This window comes from Megascapheus bottae, chromosome 14 (assembly GCF_031878675.1).
Source record: "Megascapheus bottae isolate mThoBot1 chromosome 14, mThoBot2.hap1, whole genome shotgun sequence".
Classification (NCBI taxonomy): domain Eukaryota; kingdom Metazoa; phylum Chordata; class Mammalia; order Rodentia; family Geomyidae; genus Megascapheus; species Megascapheus bottae.
The window spans coordinates 16,250,668-16,270,611 of NC_143522.1; the positions used below are offsets into that span (position 1 = coordinate 16,250,668).

The 19,944-nt window shown below is 37.2% G+C and overlaps 1 protein-coding gene across 22 annotated transcripts in view; it reads left to right on the plus strand.

Annotated features, from left to right (window-relative positions):
* The window catches only part of Nrxn3 (neurexin 3), a 1,458,248-nt gene extending 1,448,445 nt beyond the window's left edge, over window positions 1–9,803 (plus strand). For 9 of the 22 annotated variants that reach the window (XM_090344627.1, XM_090344628.1, XM_090344638.1 and 6 more), the window contains one exon: window positions 9,407–9,803. In XM_090344627.1, the coding sequence (XP_090200753.1) occupies window positions 9,407–9,708 (302 nt within the window). In that variant the 3' untranslated portion in view covers window positions 9,709–9,803. Of the gene's footprint in view, window positions 1–70; window positions 269–8,782 lie in introns of those variants that run through there. The other 13 variants (XM_090344617.1, XM_090344618.1, XM_090344621.1 and 10 more) reach the window with 3 other exon arrangements.
* The last annotated feature ends 10,141 nt before the right edge of the window (window positions 9,804–19,944 follow it).

A 19,944-nucleotide genomic window follows, 5' to 3' on the forward strand; every position in this document is an offset into this window, starting at 1 on the left:
TCTTTATTTCCGTAGATGGGCATGTTGTAGGCTCATTTGTTTTTGTATATTGCCCATCCCTTCCTTACAGCCAGAAGCTCTAATGCAGCTAGATCACTCCGGGCCGCCCTTACATGGACGTGGCGACTCACTTACACATTTACTCCCATCATCTTCATCTCCTGTGTAGTTCACTCATAGATCCCACCCTCCCCTTTCTGCATCCTCCCTTCCCCTGCCCCCTTTCTTCAGCATTGTTAAAATTTATGTGCTGTCATCCATCCCCCGGAACTTCAAGAAAATCTTATCAAAATTTGTCAAAAAGACAAAAAAAAATCACTGAATCCATAGCTGAAAACCTACAATAATACAGAAATCCATTCAGAGTCTGTAGATTCACAGATTTTTTTAAGGCAAATTATGCAAGTCTTTTTCTTTTTAATTTTTCAGTCATAGCAATTGGAATTGTTTGAATTCAAATCAATGCCCTCTCAGCCCACCCCCCCCAAGTAAAAATTTTGTTTGAAAGTGCAGATTTTTTTTCTTTTCATGTTATGTGCTGTGGATGTGTGTGTTGTTGACTCCTTGTATCATCCTCTGTTGTAAATTATTATATTTGAAAAATTAGACATTTTGCTCAAAAGTTTTTAACAATTAATAACGACAACAACAACAAAAAGCAAGTTACAAGAATGTGGCAATTCTATTTGTCCAAGAGCATTCTTACACAACTTTCTTTTGTAAATTTTTTCTTTCATGCCAAAAAACATGCGGGCAATTTGTTGATGTAAGTTGACTATAAATTAATATGGTATGCTCTCCTTTTTTTAATTTCAGTTATTTTGCCTCTTTGGATATGATTTCTTTCCTTATTTTCCCAAAAATGGTTCTCAGTTGTTTGGTTTTTAATTTGCTTTTACTCTTCTTTGTGTTTTTATATTGTGAATGCCTTGTTATTGGTATTGGCTCTCTTTGCCTTTAGTTTTACTTTGTCTGTGAAATTATTTTATTCTCAACTGTATAATTTCTCAAACTATATGAAATAATTTTATTTCTTTTGTGTCTATTTGCTTAATTTTTGCTGTTATGCTTTGTGCCAAATAGCTTCTAAAACTGTGAATTCTACTTAAATAGAAAGTCACTACATAGGCTTTGATGTAGAATGACAAGCCTCTTTGCCTCAAGTTCTTAACCACCAACTTTAAAACCTTGATAGTACTGGTTTATTTTACAGAAGGGTACTAAAACAGGTTATAGTGCCTGGTGGTTGGAAAACAATATTCGGGCGGGGGCGGGGGGTGAAGGGGGAGCCGGGAATATGTGAGCTTTAAGCATTATTGGTGGCAATTTCATCCTTAATTTAATCCTTAGAAAACATTCAGGTAAATGTCTTTATTTTATTTTCTTTCAGAAAAGGGGGAAATAAAGTACTCTCAAGTGATCATGGTACAGTTTGGTTATCCAGAATTTTGCTATCACTATCACCACAGGCTACAAAATCAATTTTCCAGAGAGTAATGACATCAAGATTCCCAGGTGTTTTGAGTATTCTACTGTACTACTGATGCTTTCTAATGTACAAAATTAACTTATGGAAAAAGCATATACAGATACATACACAAAAAGAGGAGACACTTATTTTCCCTCTCCCTCCCACCATCTTTTCTATCTTTCCCTCCTTGTTTTCTCTTCTTACTCTTCTCCCCTCTTTCCCCCCTCTCTCCCTCACTCTTTTCCTTCCCTCTCTAACACCTCCCAACCCACTTTTTTTCCATTTCCTTTTCTAAAAGTTCATAATTGCTACCTTCTCTCAAGGATTTACTCAGGTAAGCCCATAAAGGAAAGTCAAAATCACATCAAAATGAAACATGCTTTCCATGTCTACACTCTTATTTAGAAACTATTTCAGGTAGGTACCACAAGGGTGTTAAGGTTCCAACTCTAAGACTGAAATAATCCTTGACCTTCATGTCATTTGGGATAATACTCTCATGTGAATTTCAGGAAACAGAAGCTTGATGAGAAGCACTGTTAAATTATTTTAATAAAGAAATTACTTTATGTACTTTAATAACAGATATACAGATTATTGTTACAGAAATGTCAAGCTGAATGGTAATTAATAGATATGTTTCTCACCTCCATAGCTTTAATGAATGGGCCTTCTCAGTTCATATTATTTTCTGTTTTTAGACATATTAGAGAATACTCTAGCATTAAATCCAATAATTTCCTAAATTTGGTATTAATTTACCTGACTATATTATAAACTTCTTTCCTGAAGCTGCTATCCCAAGATCAATTTAATCAAAGCTCAATAAATTTTTTTCAAAAAAAATTATGTGACTGATCCCACAAATTTGCTTAAAAATACCTCAGAAATGTAGATTTATTAACATGAGAGCATTACAATAAAAAAAAGAAAAACTGAGGCCGGGAGTTTGGCCTAGTGGTAGAGTGCTTGCCTAGCATGCACGAAGACCCGGGTTCGATTCCTTGGTACCACATATATATAGAAAAAAATTGGAAGTAGTGCTGTGGCTCAGGTGGGAGAGCTCTAGTCTTGAGAAAAACCCATGGACAGTGCTCAGGCCCTGAGTTTTAGCCCGGGGACTGGAAAAAAAAAAAACCAACTTGATTCATGATTTAAGTGTTTGTAGGTCCAAACTATTAATGACAATCGGGACATAAAAACTATCATTTCTCTGAATCAGGAAGCATGGTTTTAAATACTTAACAATTGCTTTTGGTTTGAGGTAGACCAAGTTTTGTTAAGATTTCCATTTTATTTAAGAGGTTAAGAAATTTAAGCAAAATCATATTTATGGCGAGTATCCAATAATCAAGTATTCCCCTTAAAGGTCCATATTTGACTGTACACACACACACACACACACACACACACACACACACACACCCCAGGATTTTTACAGCTCATCTTATGTAGCCACATGTTAAAACATAGAATTTATAGACTTTCAGGATCAAACTTAATGGACAAATCAATTAGGTTTGTTAAGAAAGTCTACCTAGAATATCTCAACATGTTAAAATACAAGGCTAGCTGAGACATTTTTCTTGTCTCTTTTCCCCAAGCACAGCCATCTTTGTCAAGGTCTATGTATTTCTGAAGGTGGATGAAAATGAACTCTGTGCTTATAAGCTTCATCATGTTTCTGTACTCCAAATTATCACTTTCATGGCACCAAATTATTAAATGAATAGCAGCTAATTTAGTGGAGAAAGGGATGATTTCTCCCCATTATGTGTGACTTTCCAAGCAGAGAATTAGAATAATGCAAATTAGGGGGTGAGGTAAAGAGCTCAATAGACACAGTAGGAAGGCAAAGAGTTGGAACATGTGTAGTCCCCACAGTTGCTCTGCTCAGATTCCATAATTTATTTATTTATTTATTTTTAGTTTTGAGAATCTCTCAGACTTTACTCTCCAGAGAGGCAAAAGCTGGAATGGCGTTGAAAGTTCATGCTGCTCTAGGGATGTTTGTTAGGGGATCTACTCTATTCACCATCATCCACAACATCCTCATAGCTCCCAGGAGTTCTAGTCAATTTTTAATACACTGTCTTTTCGATGGCAGAGGGTCCCTTTTGCTAGACACCAACCCCTGAGGCATGAATTATATATCTATAAATACACTCATAAAGCAAAAAGCAGGGCAGCCTTCAGGGCTAAAATAGACCTTTTATATCCCTTGTGATCTCCCTCGTTTAAAGAAAAGCACAATCTTGTCAAAAAATGTATGTATTCTTGATTTTAAAATGCCAACTTTAAAGAATACAGATAGTTCTCATTCTAAACCAAAGAAAAAAATTTGGGAATGGCTTAGGAATCTCTGATTTTTTTATATGCTCTAGGTTTTGCATCATCAGTGACGTTTGACTCACTGATTCTGTGAATACTTTGTCAGGCTAGACACATGGCTAATCACTGAGTCCATAGTCTTTGAGAGTTGAGAAATAATTATGATTGGCTGCTACACTATTTTGTATAGTAGTCACATCGGAGTATGTACATAAGAAATCTCAAATGGATCCCACCATAATTTCTATTAAGGTTCTGAAAATGGAAGAAATATCTTCCTGCATCCTCTCCCAAGTCATGTGTATCTTTGACTCCCAGTACAGTTGTCATGGAGGACTGGTCCCTAGTAAATCTCAAACACCAGCATGTGGATGTCCACATACCTCATAGAAATGCATAGTAAAGCAAGTGCCTTAGTGTCCATCTGCTGTCCTAGATATTGAGGATGACAAGGCAGAAGGAGGAAGAGAGGGGAGAAGAAAGAGTTGGGAAGGGACTCTAGGGAAAGGGTAGAGGAAGAAGGATATAGAGGGGAAGGGAGAGGGAGAAGAAACCACAGGAGAGGGAGGGAAGGGAAGGAGAGGGAGAGAAAGTGAGTGGAGGAGAAGAGATAGAGGAAAGGGGAGGGAAGGTGAGATAAAGGAAGAGGAAAGGAGAGACGCGGGGAGAGAAGAGGAAAGGGAGGGGGAATCAGTGGAAGAAAGGGGATGAGAGAAATGAAAGGAGAGGAGACAAGAGGAAAGAGAGGGGGGAGAGGGAAGAGAAGAGGACAGGCAAGGGAAGGGGAGACCAGGCAGGCAAAGTGAGAAGTAAGGGGAGGAAATGTAAAGGGAAGGGAGGAGAGAAAGATTACTTATAAAGAATCTAGGCACATCTTCCTTAGCCTTTAAATGTCCTCTAGTTTACCTGAAATAACTAATATGATCTATATGTAGTGTTACACAATATTGCTTAAGAAAAATAACAAGGAAAAATCTGTACATATTTAAGTACAGATACACTTAAAAATATTTCTAGCCATCATTGCTTGAAATCCACACTATTAAGGTCTGAATATACACTCAATAATTCTAAATCCAAGACAGAAATTTCTGTATTAGAATTATCTACTTCAACTCAGATAATTTTCATACTTATAGTTATCTAAAATTTCCCCCTGTTCTACTATAATTCTCCTTTATAATAATTATCCCTGTATTCTGGGTAAAGTTCATTTCAAACTATAGGAACTGTTTCAACTCCTGAATATGCCAAGAAAGGAGAATTATAAAGCTTCAAGAATTTCAAGTATTCAAATCTGTCATAATTTGGGCTCAACTTTTCCCAATAGAGGGTATTATTTATCTTTTTTTAAAATGGTTATCAAGATTAGTATTTTTTTAATGGTGATGAAAAATTAGTACTTTTATGGGAGGGGGGTCCTGGGCCTGGGTGCTGTCCCTCAGCTCTTCAACTCAAGGCTGCCCCCCTACCCTTGAGCCACAGTCCCCTTCCTATTTTCTAATCATTAATTGGAGATAAGAATCTAAAGGCTTTGTAGTGCCTGGGCTGGCTTTGAACTGTGATCCTCAGATCTCAGCCTCCTGAGTAGCTAGGATTACAGGCATAAGCCACCATGCCCCACTAAGAATTAGTACTTTTGACAGATTTTAGTATGTAAATTTTTGTGCCAGTTCTAGGCCTTGAACTCAGGGTCTGGGCACTGTTCCTGAGCATTCTTACTAAAGGCTGTACTCTATCACTCAAGCCACAGAGCCACTTCCAACATTTTTTGTGGCTAATTGGAAATAAGAGTCTCATGAACTTTCCTGCTTGGGCTGGCTTTAAACCATGATCCTCAGAGCTCAATTCCATGAGTAGCTAAGATTACAATTGTGAGCCATCAACAACACCAAGCTTAGTACAGAAGCCTTCTAGACTCTCTACGAATGATTAGACTGTAGAGCCTTCTTTCTGCACTTTTTTAAAAAAGGTTTTATTTTGTTTGCAAATTTGGGGAGATGCTTATAGTGGGCTATTCAATGCCTAGGATTAGCAAAGGAAATAGTTCCTAGATGTTGTAGATTCAAAGCAAGGAGAACACTGGGCTGCTTTAGTTAAGATTGAAGGAACAGAAACTAAGCAAACCAAGAAAAGGAAAATTAAAGATTCCATTTGGGTGTTACAGATGGTACACTAAAACTGCAAATGAATGCCACTTTGTAATCATGAAGACAACCATCTTAATCTTTCTTAAAGGGATGGTAGCTTCTACTCAGCCATTTATGTTTATATTTATGTCATTTTTGTAAGGCTTTTGCTTCTCTTTCAAAAAATCAGTTTATTTCTCTTCCTTTTATCCAGTTTCCTCTTTGATTACTCCAGTTGGAATACATTTTTGTCATTACCATACAGAACAAACAACTGCGAGGTTTTAAAGCCAGGAAAGGACTCACATGCCCAACTTTTGTTCTTGTAAGCTGGATAAGAAATCTCTAGAGTACCTTCACACTGATTGCTCTGCCCCCCCCATTCTTTCTATTTTTGCTTCTAGTCTGTTACTCAGATACTTCCCTATTTTACTTTCAATGAATCACTCACTGTTCCCCATCCTCTTTCTGTAAGGGAATAAGGAAAATGGCTGTTTGGGGTTAGTTTTAAGACCAGCTTACCTTTAGGGAACTGTGCTCCAAATCCCATTTATAAAACCTAGCAAAAGTGCATGAATTATGCATTAGGTCAGTTGTGAGGTGTATGAATTATATATGTTCACAATGAAAAAGTGACTTGCTGGTCCAGTAAAGTAAGTTCGATGTTCTGACAAGTCTAAAAAGATCATCTTGTTCTATCTTTTCACACTCTCATCCCTAGAAAAGATGCTTGAGTTTGGAGCAGAAAACACAAACCATCCTGAGATTCTCAGAAAGGTTTTGGCTTTACTTCCCTACACATAATACTTGATTCTATAAGGTACAGATAGCAATACAATCCTGTCATTCTCCCTCTTACAAATGACGCACATTATATTCTATCATCTTTCTGAGTAAAACATAGGCTCCTGATAACAGGATTATTCTGTTATATTTTCCTACAAAATGACACACATTACATACATTGTCATCTTTCTGAATAAAACAATGTCATTGTCTAAATAGGAAGGCATTAAAGGCATCTGACATGTACATACACACACACACACACACACACACACACACACACACACACACACACACACACACTTGTGCTTCCATGCTTTGGAGGTATGCAAGGCTATCCGCTCAGGAAGTTCCTCTCAGTGCAGCAGAAGCATGCACAATTTACATGTAATGGGTAGACCTGAGCCACAGGAAATATTCCCGAGAATATATAACATGGTCTGTTGAGTGAGAGAGTCCTAAGAATGAATCTTCTAGAATTCAAAAAGAATTCTAGAAGAATCTCTAAGTTTAAAGGCTTGCCCCTTAGAATGTCCTTAGAACTCTGTAATATTGAGCTGCTGCTAAACCTTGGCTGCCTTTGTGACTGACAGGAGCACACCTCACAGCTCAGCCAAAGTCAGGTGTGTCTCCTGATGCTGAGACACTTGGCATTTCTTCACAATCATGAATGTATTGCTAAGGGCAGAACACAGGCAGGACACAGCCCAGAAAGAGGTTTTCACCAATAACCTAAATACTATCTCCACTTCCTGACTGGAGAGAAAAATATCACACAAGTCCTGGTAGAGAATTATTGATGTTTTTTTAAGTTTAAATTGAAATTCATTTTTTATTATTCTGGAGGACATTCAGTGAAGGGCTATGAATTGTGATTTTCTGAGAACCTCTGCTTGGAAAATAACATTGTAAAAACACGAAAATACCTCCATTCTCTTGTTTGACATAGGTGACTAATTTGGGCCTTATATTTAAGTGAACTTTGTAGAATATTTTTGGTAACTATGATTCACAATACACTGTGATTTGGGAACTATTTTGAACTCCCTTTCCTGACACAGCTTACATATTTATAAATATCATCATGAGACTGTAGGCAAACCTGTATGTGTCTGCCACTTTAGTAAAGAATCGCTGATTTAAAAGTTCACTTTGCTTAAGTCAACATTTCTGCTCAGTATATACGTTTTCAGCAATACATGGATATCTAGACTAGATATATTTAAGATGTATTTCCCAGTTCAGCATATTATTACGTATAGCATAACTGCCATACATAAAAACAAATTGGACTACTACAAAGCAAGTTGTCACTTAATAAAGAAGGTAAATTATGGAAAAGCATAATCAAATATATGAATGAGCATTTTCAGCCTTTTATTAGTCTACATCACTTAGCACATGCTAAATGGGAACTGCAATTAAGAATTTTAGTAGTCTAATATTCCCATACTTGAGGAATATCGTAAATCTTGTGTCTTCATTTTTCTGTTTGCAAAAAGAACTATAAAACAAATATCATAACAAGAAAATACTACCAAGTCTTTTATATGTTTTGGTCTTGATTTTGGTCTTAGAATAGAAACAAATCAGCAGAAACCCACGAAGGTGATAAAGAAATATGACATGGACACTCACAAATTCCCAAATAAAACACACAACACATGTATTGCATACACACACACACACACACACACACACACACACACACACACACACACTACTTTGATGATAGGGTAGACTTGATCAAGAAGCATTATGTCATAAGCAGATCCTGGAATTCTGTCGAATTACTTGAGAGTACCTTTCAAACTTGAATCCCCTTCCCATTCTAAGGATTCCAAGTCTGGGTTGGGCAGAGGCTTCTCAGTGGCTCTAAATCAGCCTAGAATGACCCCAGGCTACAACCCAGCTTATCCCCTGTGTGGAGCCAGGTGGTTGGGGTAGGATTTCAGAGCCTAGGAAGCGCATTTCATGGAAAGTGTCTGTGAACTGTCTCAGCACCTGTACTAATTGTGTGTTCTTTTTTTTTTTTTCTTTCTTTCTTTTTTCTTTTCCATCCCAGGAGGTGAATTAGTTCTCCCTCTTCTTGTAGAAGACCCTTTAGCTACCCCTGCTATTGCTACTCGTGTACCTTCCATTACACTCCCCCCTACCTTCCGCCCCCTCCTCACCATTTTTGAGACCACCAAAGATTCCCTGTCCATGACCTCTGAGGCGGGGTTACCTTGCTTGTCGGACCAAGGCAGCGATGGTTGTGATGATGATGGCTTGGTGATATCTGGGTATGGCTCAGGGGAAACCTTTGACTCTAACCTGCCCCCTACTGATGATGAAGATTTTTACACCACCTTCTCCTTGGTAACAGATAAGAGTCTTTCCACTTCAATCTTCGAAGGTGGCTACAAAGCACATGCGCCCGAGTGGGAATCCAAGGACTTTAGACCTAACAAAGTCTCGGAAACTAGTAGGACTACTACCACATCTTTGTCCCCTGAGCTGATCCGCTTCACAGCTTCCTCCTCGTCCGGGATGGTGCCCAAATTGCCAGCTGGCAAAATGAATAACCGTGATCTCAAACCCCAGCCTGATCTAGTCTTGCTTCCGTTGCCCACTGCCTATGAGCTAGACAGCACCAAACTGAAGAGCCCTCTAATTACTTCCCCCATGTTCCGTAATGTGCCCACAGCAAACCCCACGGAGCCGGGAATCAGACGGGTCCCGGGGGCCTCAGAGGTGATCCGGGAGTCCAGCTCTACGACAGGGATGGTCGTCGGTATAGTGGCTGCCGCCGCCCTCTGCATCTTGATCCTCCTGTACGCCATGTACAAGTACAGGAACAGGGACGAGGGGTCCTACCAAGTGGACGAGACGCGGAATTACATCAGCAACTCGGCCCAGAGCAATGGCACGCTCGTCAAGGAGAAGCAAGCCAGCTCCAAGAGCGGCCACAAGAAGCAGAAAAACAAGGACAAGGAGTACTACGTGTAACCATGCTTCAGCACCCAGGATGATTGGTGGATACGCACGCCAAGGACTTTTGACAGTGAGGGTGACAGGTGTCCCTAACTGTCTGCACTGTTGAGATGGGGTACATAGACCATGACTATGGTGGGAGAACCATTTTTAAAAGGACACACACACACACACACACACACACACACACACACACACACACACACACAGAGATGTAGCTAATCTATCTCTAACGCTCAGCCATAGCTGTGATGGTCCAGCCATGGCTTGGAGACAGAAAAATAAATAAATGAATCAATACATAAAAGTTCTTACGGCTCTGCTGTAACATAAAACGCACACATTTGTGCCCTGGAGCAAGCTTTTGTGGCCCCACCACATCCAAGAACTTGGAAGCTTCCTTCTCTGGCAGGACCTTTGCGAAACAGAAGACTTCAATGACTTACTGGTTCCATAACTCCAAGTGAGTCTGTAATGATGTTTGTGAAGCTTGATTGTAACGATGTTTTCTTTTTCTGTTTAATTATGTAAAAAAAATGTTTTAAAAAAAAAAGGCAAAAAAATGAGATAAACAAAAACAAAACAGAACAAAAAAAATTCTCATCTGGTTTCTGGCCAGTCTCTGTGTAACTTTTCAAGATCTGAGGGGAAAATAGCTATTGGGTTTTTGTTTATTTTTGTTTTGACAGTGACTCGAAATAAGAAGAGGAAAAAAAAACTCAGAAAACAAAAAAAAGTATGAGAGACTTTTTGCCATATGAACTCACAAGCTACCATGGTGTACACTCTCCATTTCAGGTTGTGGTGTCTCTAGAATCTGTTGTTTGTCTCCTACAGAATGCTTTGATGACTACATAGCAAAATCCATGTGATAGATGATAATATTGATTTACAAAGCTGGTTCCCCCAGAATCTAATTTCAGAATTTGTCACCCAAACCCTGAACAGCTGGATTTGGGGCTCATTTTATTAAGGCTATTGGCTTTACTTCACAATACTGTTCCTGTCTGTTAACCCAAATTGTAAGAATGGGCAAAACTCCAAACCTAAAGCAAAGCCTTTCCAAGGGAAGGCAAAAAGGGGGTAGGCTGAATCTGTAACTGACTTAAGTGCATGCAAATATAAAAAGAAAAAGACAATACTAAAGTCTGTTGACTAATCACAACAGATATGGAAGTTCAACTTGTGATAGAACCATAAAAGGTCATGAAGCCAAATATGACATGACAAAGTACAAAAGACTTCGTGCTTACCCTGCCCCCATCATGATAATGGTTTTCATAGTGATTTTAATTTTGTGGCCTGATGTGGATAACTCTCTCTCTCAGTCTTTCTCTCCATTTGCTCACTCCTCTTTCACCCATCTTTTTTTAAAAACAAATAAATAAATGAATAAAGCTGCTGTGACACACAAAAAAGGAATTTAATAGTATAATATATATAAATAAATATATATACAGATATATTTATCATGGTATGTTTGATGGGGTGACTGACACAGAAATCTGTTAAAGTCTTGAGGTGGAATGAGAATGTTATTTTAAAAGAAAATAACAAAACAACAAAAAAGTAAACCTTAAAATGTGAAGAAAGTGTGAGTTTTAGTTTTGTCACAGTTAACTGTGTCAAAGAGAATTTAAAGAAAAAAAATCTTCTCAGATTTTGTTTACATATTTTACTACATTTTTGCTGGTTGAATTCTTTAGCCACCTGTGTACATACTGCTTTAAGATACTGTTATTTCCTTTCCATTTGTTCATTTCTGTTGGTTTGGTTCCTATTCCAGTTGTCTTTTTCTTTGCTGTTTTGTAAAGAGGAAACAATGTATAGAAAAATGATAAACTGATGGTGTGGCCATAGCTGGTGGAAGCAAGAGATAAAAGGAAGACAAATATTCACATGGAATTGAAGTGTGTCCTCTAAGGGTCAGATATATCCAATTTCTTTTGTACAGATGAAATCCAATCAGCTGTTTAGATTTAGAAATCTACTCTTGCTGGTCTTTGTAAGTTGCATGAACATTTGACATTGAAAAAAATATCTTAAAGACATGGGTAAAAAGCGCAATCTCAACAATGGTAGCCTTTACTACTCTATATGGAAAGAGGTGTTCCTCTTTATCTGATATTTCAATGTGTTAAGAGTTTATTTTATATTTTGTGTTGTCATTTTAAAAGACAGGACTATTAAAAGATATGAAAGCACGATTTTAGATAACTTAAATGGCCCAGCCTATATGAAGTTGATTAAATCTTGATGTCTGTAAAAGATTACTGTTCTTGGAGTCTTGAGGTCTTGTGAACTGATTTTCTGTTTTCTTTCTTTACATTCTTTACATTTGAGTAAAATTACATTCGTTATATTCCTTTAGTGTAAGTTTCTATTTGGACAATTTTTCTGGGAACATGTGCATTCTCTATGTGAGCTTTTATCCTATTCCTGTTGTTTTACTAGCAAACCCTAAAGGATTTTCTTTGGTGATGTTGTGATGTTGCTGCTTTTCTTTTTTTAATTTTTTTCTCTTTTATTTCATATTTGCATTTTCTTTCAAGGATATGCTTAGCAATAAAATGTTCTTCCCAAAACCTTGTCTGATGATGCAATTTTATTAGTCTTTGGAAAAGATCTGCTACTGCAGCTAAATATTTTATCTCCTTTTTACAGCCAAATGAGCTAGAAACTCTCATGATAAGAAATGTTCTAACTAGTTACTAACCAATTTACATCACTTTATCATAGATGATCTATTTATGGGATAAATGTATCATCAGTGCTAACTGAACACTCTTGTTCAGACTACTATCGCGGAGAAACCAAGGGAAGAGTGTTTTGGAAAGGTAAGATATCAGAAGATTTGTATGATGAAAAAGATCATTCCATTCTATATTTTCAAAAGTATTGGACATCTTTCAGTATTTCCTGAAGTCAATAAAATTTGAACAGAATTCTAGAACCACATTTATATAGAGAACCACATTTATATAGAGAAAGATCCTTCTGTCTTTAGATGCAAACCATCACCGATATACCTTTTATTTATCCCTATTAAAATTGCGAACTTTAAATGGATACTTGGATGGTGGTTCATATCCATCATCTTGTTCAACTTTAGTACCAGTGTCATCAGCAATAGCTTTTCCAGAACTCCCACCTTCTTCGTGAATTTCCATGACTTTTTCCAATTCAAACTTGGGCTTTTTACGTTTCTAAGGAAGATGTGCTGAAGTGGATACGTAAACTGGCAAGCCTTTTCCCGTTGTTTCCCAACGCTATCTGGAATAAATGCATCAGCTACTCTTTCAAGCATTCGTTGTGCTTCACAGGTTACGTTTCCATGCTCTTCTTCTGGATTTGGTGGAAGTGTTGAGCCTGCGCATAGGAGGTCTTGTGGATCTGATCGTTGCATTTTTGTTAAAAAAAAGAAAAATAAAAACAGAACAGATGAGGCCCATAGCCTCTGTAGTCTTGACATCAACATGAGCTTTAGTCACAGTCTGCCACTGTTTTGTCTCGGGTGAGATCCTGTTAGGTCAGAGAGTTCTTGTCCCAAACATCCTCAGTAATTATCTTAAATTTTTAAATGCAACTGCAGATCGGTGAGGCTCCCTTTAAGCACCCAACCCTTGAGGCCATCAGATGTGATTTTGGTTCTTTGAGTCCTTGTGACACGTGTTGGCCCAATATTTATTTATTGAACATAGCCTGTACTCTCACATGATACAAAGCTTTCTTCTTGGCCCCCTTTTTGCCACCTTCTGCAAGGTGTTTGTTGCTGCAGACTGCTATGTGGGTGCTCAGGAAGCCAAATGTCAAATATCATTTTTCCCTGAATTTCCTGCCTATTCAAATTGAAAGCAAAATCAAAAACAAATTGAGTGCTTGGATTTTAACCATGTGTGCTAGAGTTTCTGATTCTATCACTGGAGCTCTAATCCGTGTGGTTAATCACAACAATACCCTTTGCTTTTTACCATCATCCAGAAACTTAGGAAACTAAATAGCCATCTTCTGTCCATATGTTTGTTACAACTTCTAAAAAGAGCTCATTAACCTTGATAGTTTTGGGAGTGGAGTTGTTGTATTATTGACTATCTGAGGAAAGGGAAAATAATCAAGCTCAGATGTCAGATTATAGAAAGTTTGTTTTGATTTTTGAGGTCTCCAATGAAAGTTACTGAAAGAAAAGGAATCATTTATCAGTACTCATGATGTGCCAGGTGCTCTGTTTTTCTAAGACATGTTGTCTGTCTAATCCCTATGTGGTAGGAGGTATTATCTTTAAAGAAGAGGAAATAAAGACATAGTGTTTAAAAGACAAAGACATGTTACCTCATGTCTACTCATGTTAAATCTGAGATATGGATGAAGGAGGGAAGTCATGGATAAGGTATGGACTCTGAGGACAAATGGAGTTTGGTAGCACCAGTGGGTAGATGGCCTCTGGACTAAATTTCAATCTCTCTGAGAGTTACTTTTCTGGAAAAAATAGGAGAGAGAGAAGGAGGGAGAAAGAGAGAAAGAGAGAGAGAGAGAGAGAGAGAGAGAGAGAGAGAGAGAGAGAAAAGAAAGAAGGAAAAGACAAAAAGGAAGGGAGAAAGAAAGAGTGAGTGGGAGGAAGGAAAGAAGGAAGAGAAGAAAAGAAGAAAGAAAGAGAAGAAGGAGGAGGAGGAGGAAGAAGAAGAAGAAGAAGAAGAAGAAGAAGAAGAAGAAGAAGAAGAAGAGAGGAAAAGGAGGAAGAGGAGGAAGAGGAGGAAGAGGAGGAAGAGGAAGAAGGGGGAAGGGAAGGAAAGGAAAGGAAGAGAAGAGAAGGAAGGAAGGAAGAAAGAAGACACAGTTTATAAGAATATAACTCAATGATTTAGCCTTGTTTTGGGAGCAGAGAAATTAAAAATAATATACAAAACATCCTTGACTAACAATGTTGTTTCGTTTTACCTTTTCTTGAGTTCTAATGCTATTCCATATGTAACAGCTTCCTATTAGAATTCAAAATTCAACACTAAATTATAAAATGGGGTTAAGTAGTTCTCAAGCAATGTAGCCAATCCATGCCCATGATTTTCTGACTATAACTGGCAAGCATAAATACAAGTAACAAATATGTCAGCCTTTGGTAGTATAAATATACGTGTGTTAGTGCATTTTAAGCAAGTACCTAAAATGTTGGGGTAAATAAATTTAGGATGGACTTGATACAATGTTAAATTATTCATAAAAGTTTCCAAGTGATAAATAATGCTATAAATTCCATCAAAATTGAAGTGTCCTTGGTTAGATATATTAGTACAACAAATAAACCAGAAATAATTTTCTTTTTCTTTCCATGATGAAGCATTATTATGATACCATTTCATTCCAATTTGTTTATATTTGATCATGGGTTTGAGGGTATAAAGGCTTAATAAAAAGTATGACTCTCTATCCTGGGCTTGACCTTTATTACCTGTGCCAACTTGACAATGAAATTCAGCAACTCTAGCATCTTTTGGTAAGTCTTAAACTATCTCCCACTTCTTAATTGTAGGATTAAATAAACTAACATGGATATAAGAACTGACTACAATATATAGCTTACAATTCTGAAACAATGGTGGCAAATACTTTCTTTTTCATTGTCTATTGTTACAGGAAAAAAAGGCAAATGTTCTAAAAATCTAGAGACAATGCATGTTGGAAATCTGCAGATCATTTTAGTCTGCCATTTGAAATAGTAACTTTTTATTCCCCTGTATTTGATACCAAATCTACTCATCGACTCTCGAGTTTCTATTGAGTCTTCCACCAGAAATGTGCAACACTCTTTACTTCAACTGACTACTTAAAGGCAAGGCCCATAAAGGAATGTTTAAATAGTATTTTGTACCTCAAAAGGAACCCTCTTTCCTCCCAAATTACAAGACCCCTTGGCTTTCAAGACCCCTGTATGCTTTCTGAATTTCTTGCCAGTCCTGAGCTTGAGCTCACGACCTGAACACCGTCCTTGGACTTTCTCAAAGCTAGAGCTCTACCACTTGAGCCTCTACACCACTTTTGGCATTTTTTTTGTATGTATGTGTACTGAGGAATCAAACCCGGGTCTTCATGCATGCTAGGCAAGCACTCTACCAACTTTAGTGCCTGGCTGGCCTTGAACCTCAGTCCTCAGATCTCAGCCTCCTGAGTGCCTAGGATTACAGGCATGAGCCACTGTGGCCGGCCTGAACCACAATTCTTCTAATCTCCACCACCAAAACAAAAGGGAGTCATCATGTCCAATCATCCAGGACTATTCTATACATTTACTCTTAATAAACCAGCGAACATTAGTACTTCAGACACTCTGACAATGTGTACAGTGGGTCTCATAGTTGCTTGGTCTGCTCTAGTCATATACCAATCTCAATAAGCATCTTTTGAACAGTTGTGTGTCAGCCTATATACTAAAATTTATTGTTACTTTGGTTCAGTGAATGCCAAAAGTAACTTAGGAATTTAAACCATGTTGTCCCTTGTGTAGATCAGTAGAGATCCGAATATTTATTTATTTATTTATTTATTTATTATTTTGTCTGTTGTGGGGCTTGAACTCTGGGCCTGGGCACTGTCCCTGAGTTCTTTAGTCAAGGCTACTGCCTACCCTTTGAGCCACAGCACCAATTCTGTTTTTCTAGTTGTTAACTGGAGATAAGAGTCTCACGGACTTTGATGCCCTGGCTGGCTTTGAACCATGATCCTCAGATCTCGGCCTCCTGAATAGCTAGGATTACAGATGTCAGCCATCGCGCCCAGCATCCACATACTTTATTTTATTTATTTTATTGTTTTTGTCAGTCCTGGGCTTGAGCTCAGGGCCTGAGCACTATCCTTGGAATTTCTCAAGGCTAGGCCTCTAGCACTTGAGCCTCAGCACCACTTCTGGCTTTTTCTATGTATGTGGCACCGATGAATCAAACCCAGGTTTTCTGCATGGCAGGCAAGCAGTCTACCACTAGGCCAAACTCCCGGACTCAAGACAATATTTTTGAAGTTGGATTTTGATCTTCCTCTAAGACTATCAAACCTCTAATTTATCTCAATAGAATTAAAATCTTTATTACAGTGATACCTGTTTTTATAACTGTTTTTATTGAACATCTACTATATAATTGCTATAATAAAAATTGAAAGCTATAATCTATCAAATCAGATTACACTGAATACAAATAAATTGTTAAAAAGTACAAGCTAAGATCTTTGAGGCCTTAGAAGAAATTACTTGACAGCAGAAGTAAAGCCTGTACGCCATTCCAAACAGCACATTGATATTGGATCAAAGCTATAATTTTGATCGATCACTGGTTGCAAATATACATTAGTAAAAGATAGTACTAGCAAAGTGTTCATTTAGAACCTTCTCAATGAAAGATAGGTAAGATAGGTAAGGAACAAAGTCTAGAGAAGTTCTCAATGTCATGGCCATTTTTGTCACTGAGTACGAGAAGAGGAGAATGCTTGAAGAAGGTAATAATTGATCTGTCCTCACTGATGGAGAAAATTAGTGGAGGGATTGAATTCTAGGCAGAAGTGTTAAATGTGAAGGAAAAATGACTTGATCTGGGGATATAGGAATATGGAGCAAACAGGACCAGAAGATAGTATATTTTCAATGAGGTGACATATGTTAAGAAAAACTGTAGTGAATGTTTCAGTATTCCAAATAAATTTAAAGGCCATCCTAGAAAGTAGGGCCTAGCTTTATGGACCATCCAGGAAAATGCAGGAAGGAAAAGGGTAAGTTGGCATAAATAGTGGAATTTTATATTTTTGTTTAATTTATCTTTTAGTGTGAAATAGGTGAGAGACGGGTATTTTCTGATTGTACGTTTTACAGGGAAAACAGACCCAAGGAACTTAAATGATGTCTGTAACATAATATAGCTAGTAAGTAGCAAGTTGTGAATTGAAATCTAGTCTTGTACATCTTACTTTAGAACCCTTTAAATTACACAAACCGGTTTCTAGAGAAAGTAAGTCACTTTTTGCCTCCTTCAGAAGCATTTGTAGTGGAGCTAAGGAACAGAAAGATAAGATGTGATATTCATAAGCAGGACAATAGGATGTGGTATTCATCTGCTTAATCTGTTATCACCAAGTACTATGGTCCTGGTGGTTTAACCAGCAAACATTTCTCATAGTTTATAGATATGTAATTATCAAGTAAAGGTGGGTTAAAGTTTAGTGTCTGGTGTTGGAATTAGTAAGGTGAAAATTATTAATGTGATCACAAGAATAATAAATAAATCCATCAAAGGCTTAAACCACAGAGCAGAATAGAATCAAACCAGTAGAAGCCAGAAAGAGGAGTTGTGTTGAAGATGTGTAAACTTGAGATCATGTAAGTTAGGAATAGCCAAGGGAATTTATATTTTGTTCATATAGATATGTTAAATGAAAAATGTGAGTACTAAGGGGCTTGGAAAAATTTTAGTGTGTGGAATCAGAAATCTACAACTTACATCTGGTGCTGTCATTTTTGATCATTTATTTACCCACAAAAGTCTCAGCTTTCATACTTAAAGTTATACCCATCTTGTAGGTTTCTTGAGAGAGTAAATGAAATAATTCAAATAAAATTCTTAGCAAATTCCTAGAGTATAATAAATCTTGAGGCATGCTGTGTATTGCCACAAGTTGATACTGTTAGCAAATCAGAATCATAATTAGCTACGATGGCCATGTCTTACCAGCAGTACAGAGTACAATAATAAACACAAGAGTCCATCAACATTCTGAGTACTTCTCTAAGTCTTTTGTTTTTCCCTCAGATTTAAGATTAAGTTGCCCCTCTCCACCTTAGCCAAGTTTTCCTTTATCTCCCACTAGATAGAGATCTAGAGGATCTCAGGGCTCCAACTTGGGTGAGGCCATGAGAAGCCTGAGTTTCTGAGATCTGTACACCTTGGGTTTCTGGCTGTCAGCAGTCCTGTGGCAACTAGCAGTTTCAAATCTAGGTGTATTTCATTTCAGTGTCTGGTGGTGAGAATTAGGTAAAATTTTTAAAAGGTCAGGAATTCAGAAGTAACTTTATTATTGTTGAAGTGGTGACATGGGCTACATAGAATATCAAGAAAACAAGATGCCTTTAGGCAATCCTCCAATGCTTTGTCAATGTGTATCAATTTTTGCTTGTGTGTTTTTTTTAATTTTATTTTGTCTGTGTGTGCTATTACTGGGGCTTTAACTCAGGCCCTACCCTTACTCCGTTTTTACATGCAAGGCTGGTGTTTTAGTACTTGAGCTGCATCTGCATTTTTAACTTTTTGCTAGTTAATTGGACATTTTGTCTGCTAAACTAGATTTGAGCAACAATCCTCAGATCTAAGCCTCCTTCCTGAGTACTGAAAGCCAATAGCATCTAGCTGTTTTTGTTTTTAATTTGACTTTTTATTATGAACATTTTCAAATATTTCTGAATAAAAAGAACAGTAGAAAAAAATCCCCATTTATCCAACATTTAGATTTAGAGTTTATTATCATTTTAATGGCCTTGTATTATCAAGTACTTGTCTCTCACTGAAAGATTATTTTGTTTAGTACTCCATCATGTTTTAAATCCACCAAAAAGAGCATTCATAGAATAAGTATTGTCAGGTCTCAGGATTGGTCTTACGAATTGTATAACTAAATCCAATATTCTTTCTGATGAACCATTAATGGCCTAGCTCCATTTTTATAGACAATATGAAAAAGGACATTAACTGCTTAGTAGACTCTTCATTTTAATAATATATCCTAAAAACTAAAGGGATTTTTTAAGTTTGTCTTTATTTCCATTTAATTATAGTCTATCACTTTGGAAGTGAATAAAAAGCAGTTTGTAGATTCTATATAGCTGATATGTCTTATATACAAATGTATAAAATGTAATGTAGAATGTGTACTCCTTCAAAGGAGGAAATGGAAAGAAATACGTTAATTTGCACAATTAGAAGATAGGAAATGTTCACTTTCACCTCTAGGAATCATATATTGGCAATTTTTGTATTTGTAATATCTACAATCATATTGAATTTGCATAAGTCAACATGAGAGAGATATTCGTTAAGCACATTATATTTGTAACTATTCTGCTGTCTATTGACCATGTGATTTTCTTTTCTTTGTTCTTACTAACCTCTTTTCAACCTAGAAGCTTCATCAGATTGTCATGAGAAGGAAAGAGTCAAGGAAAGAGAGAAAGTGATATATTGACTATCGCATCAGTCACTCCTATTCTCATAGTTAAGTTTTACA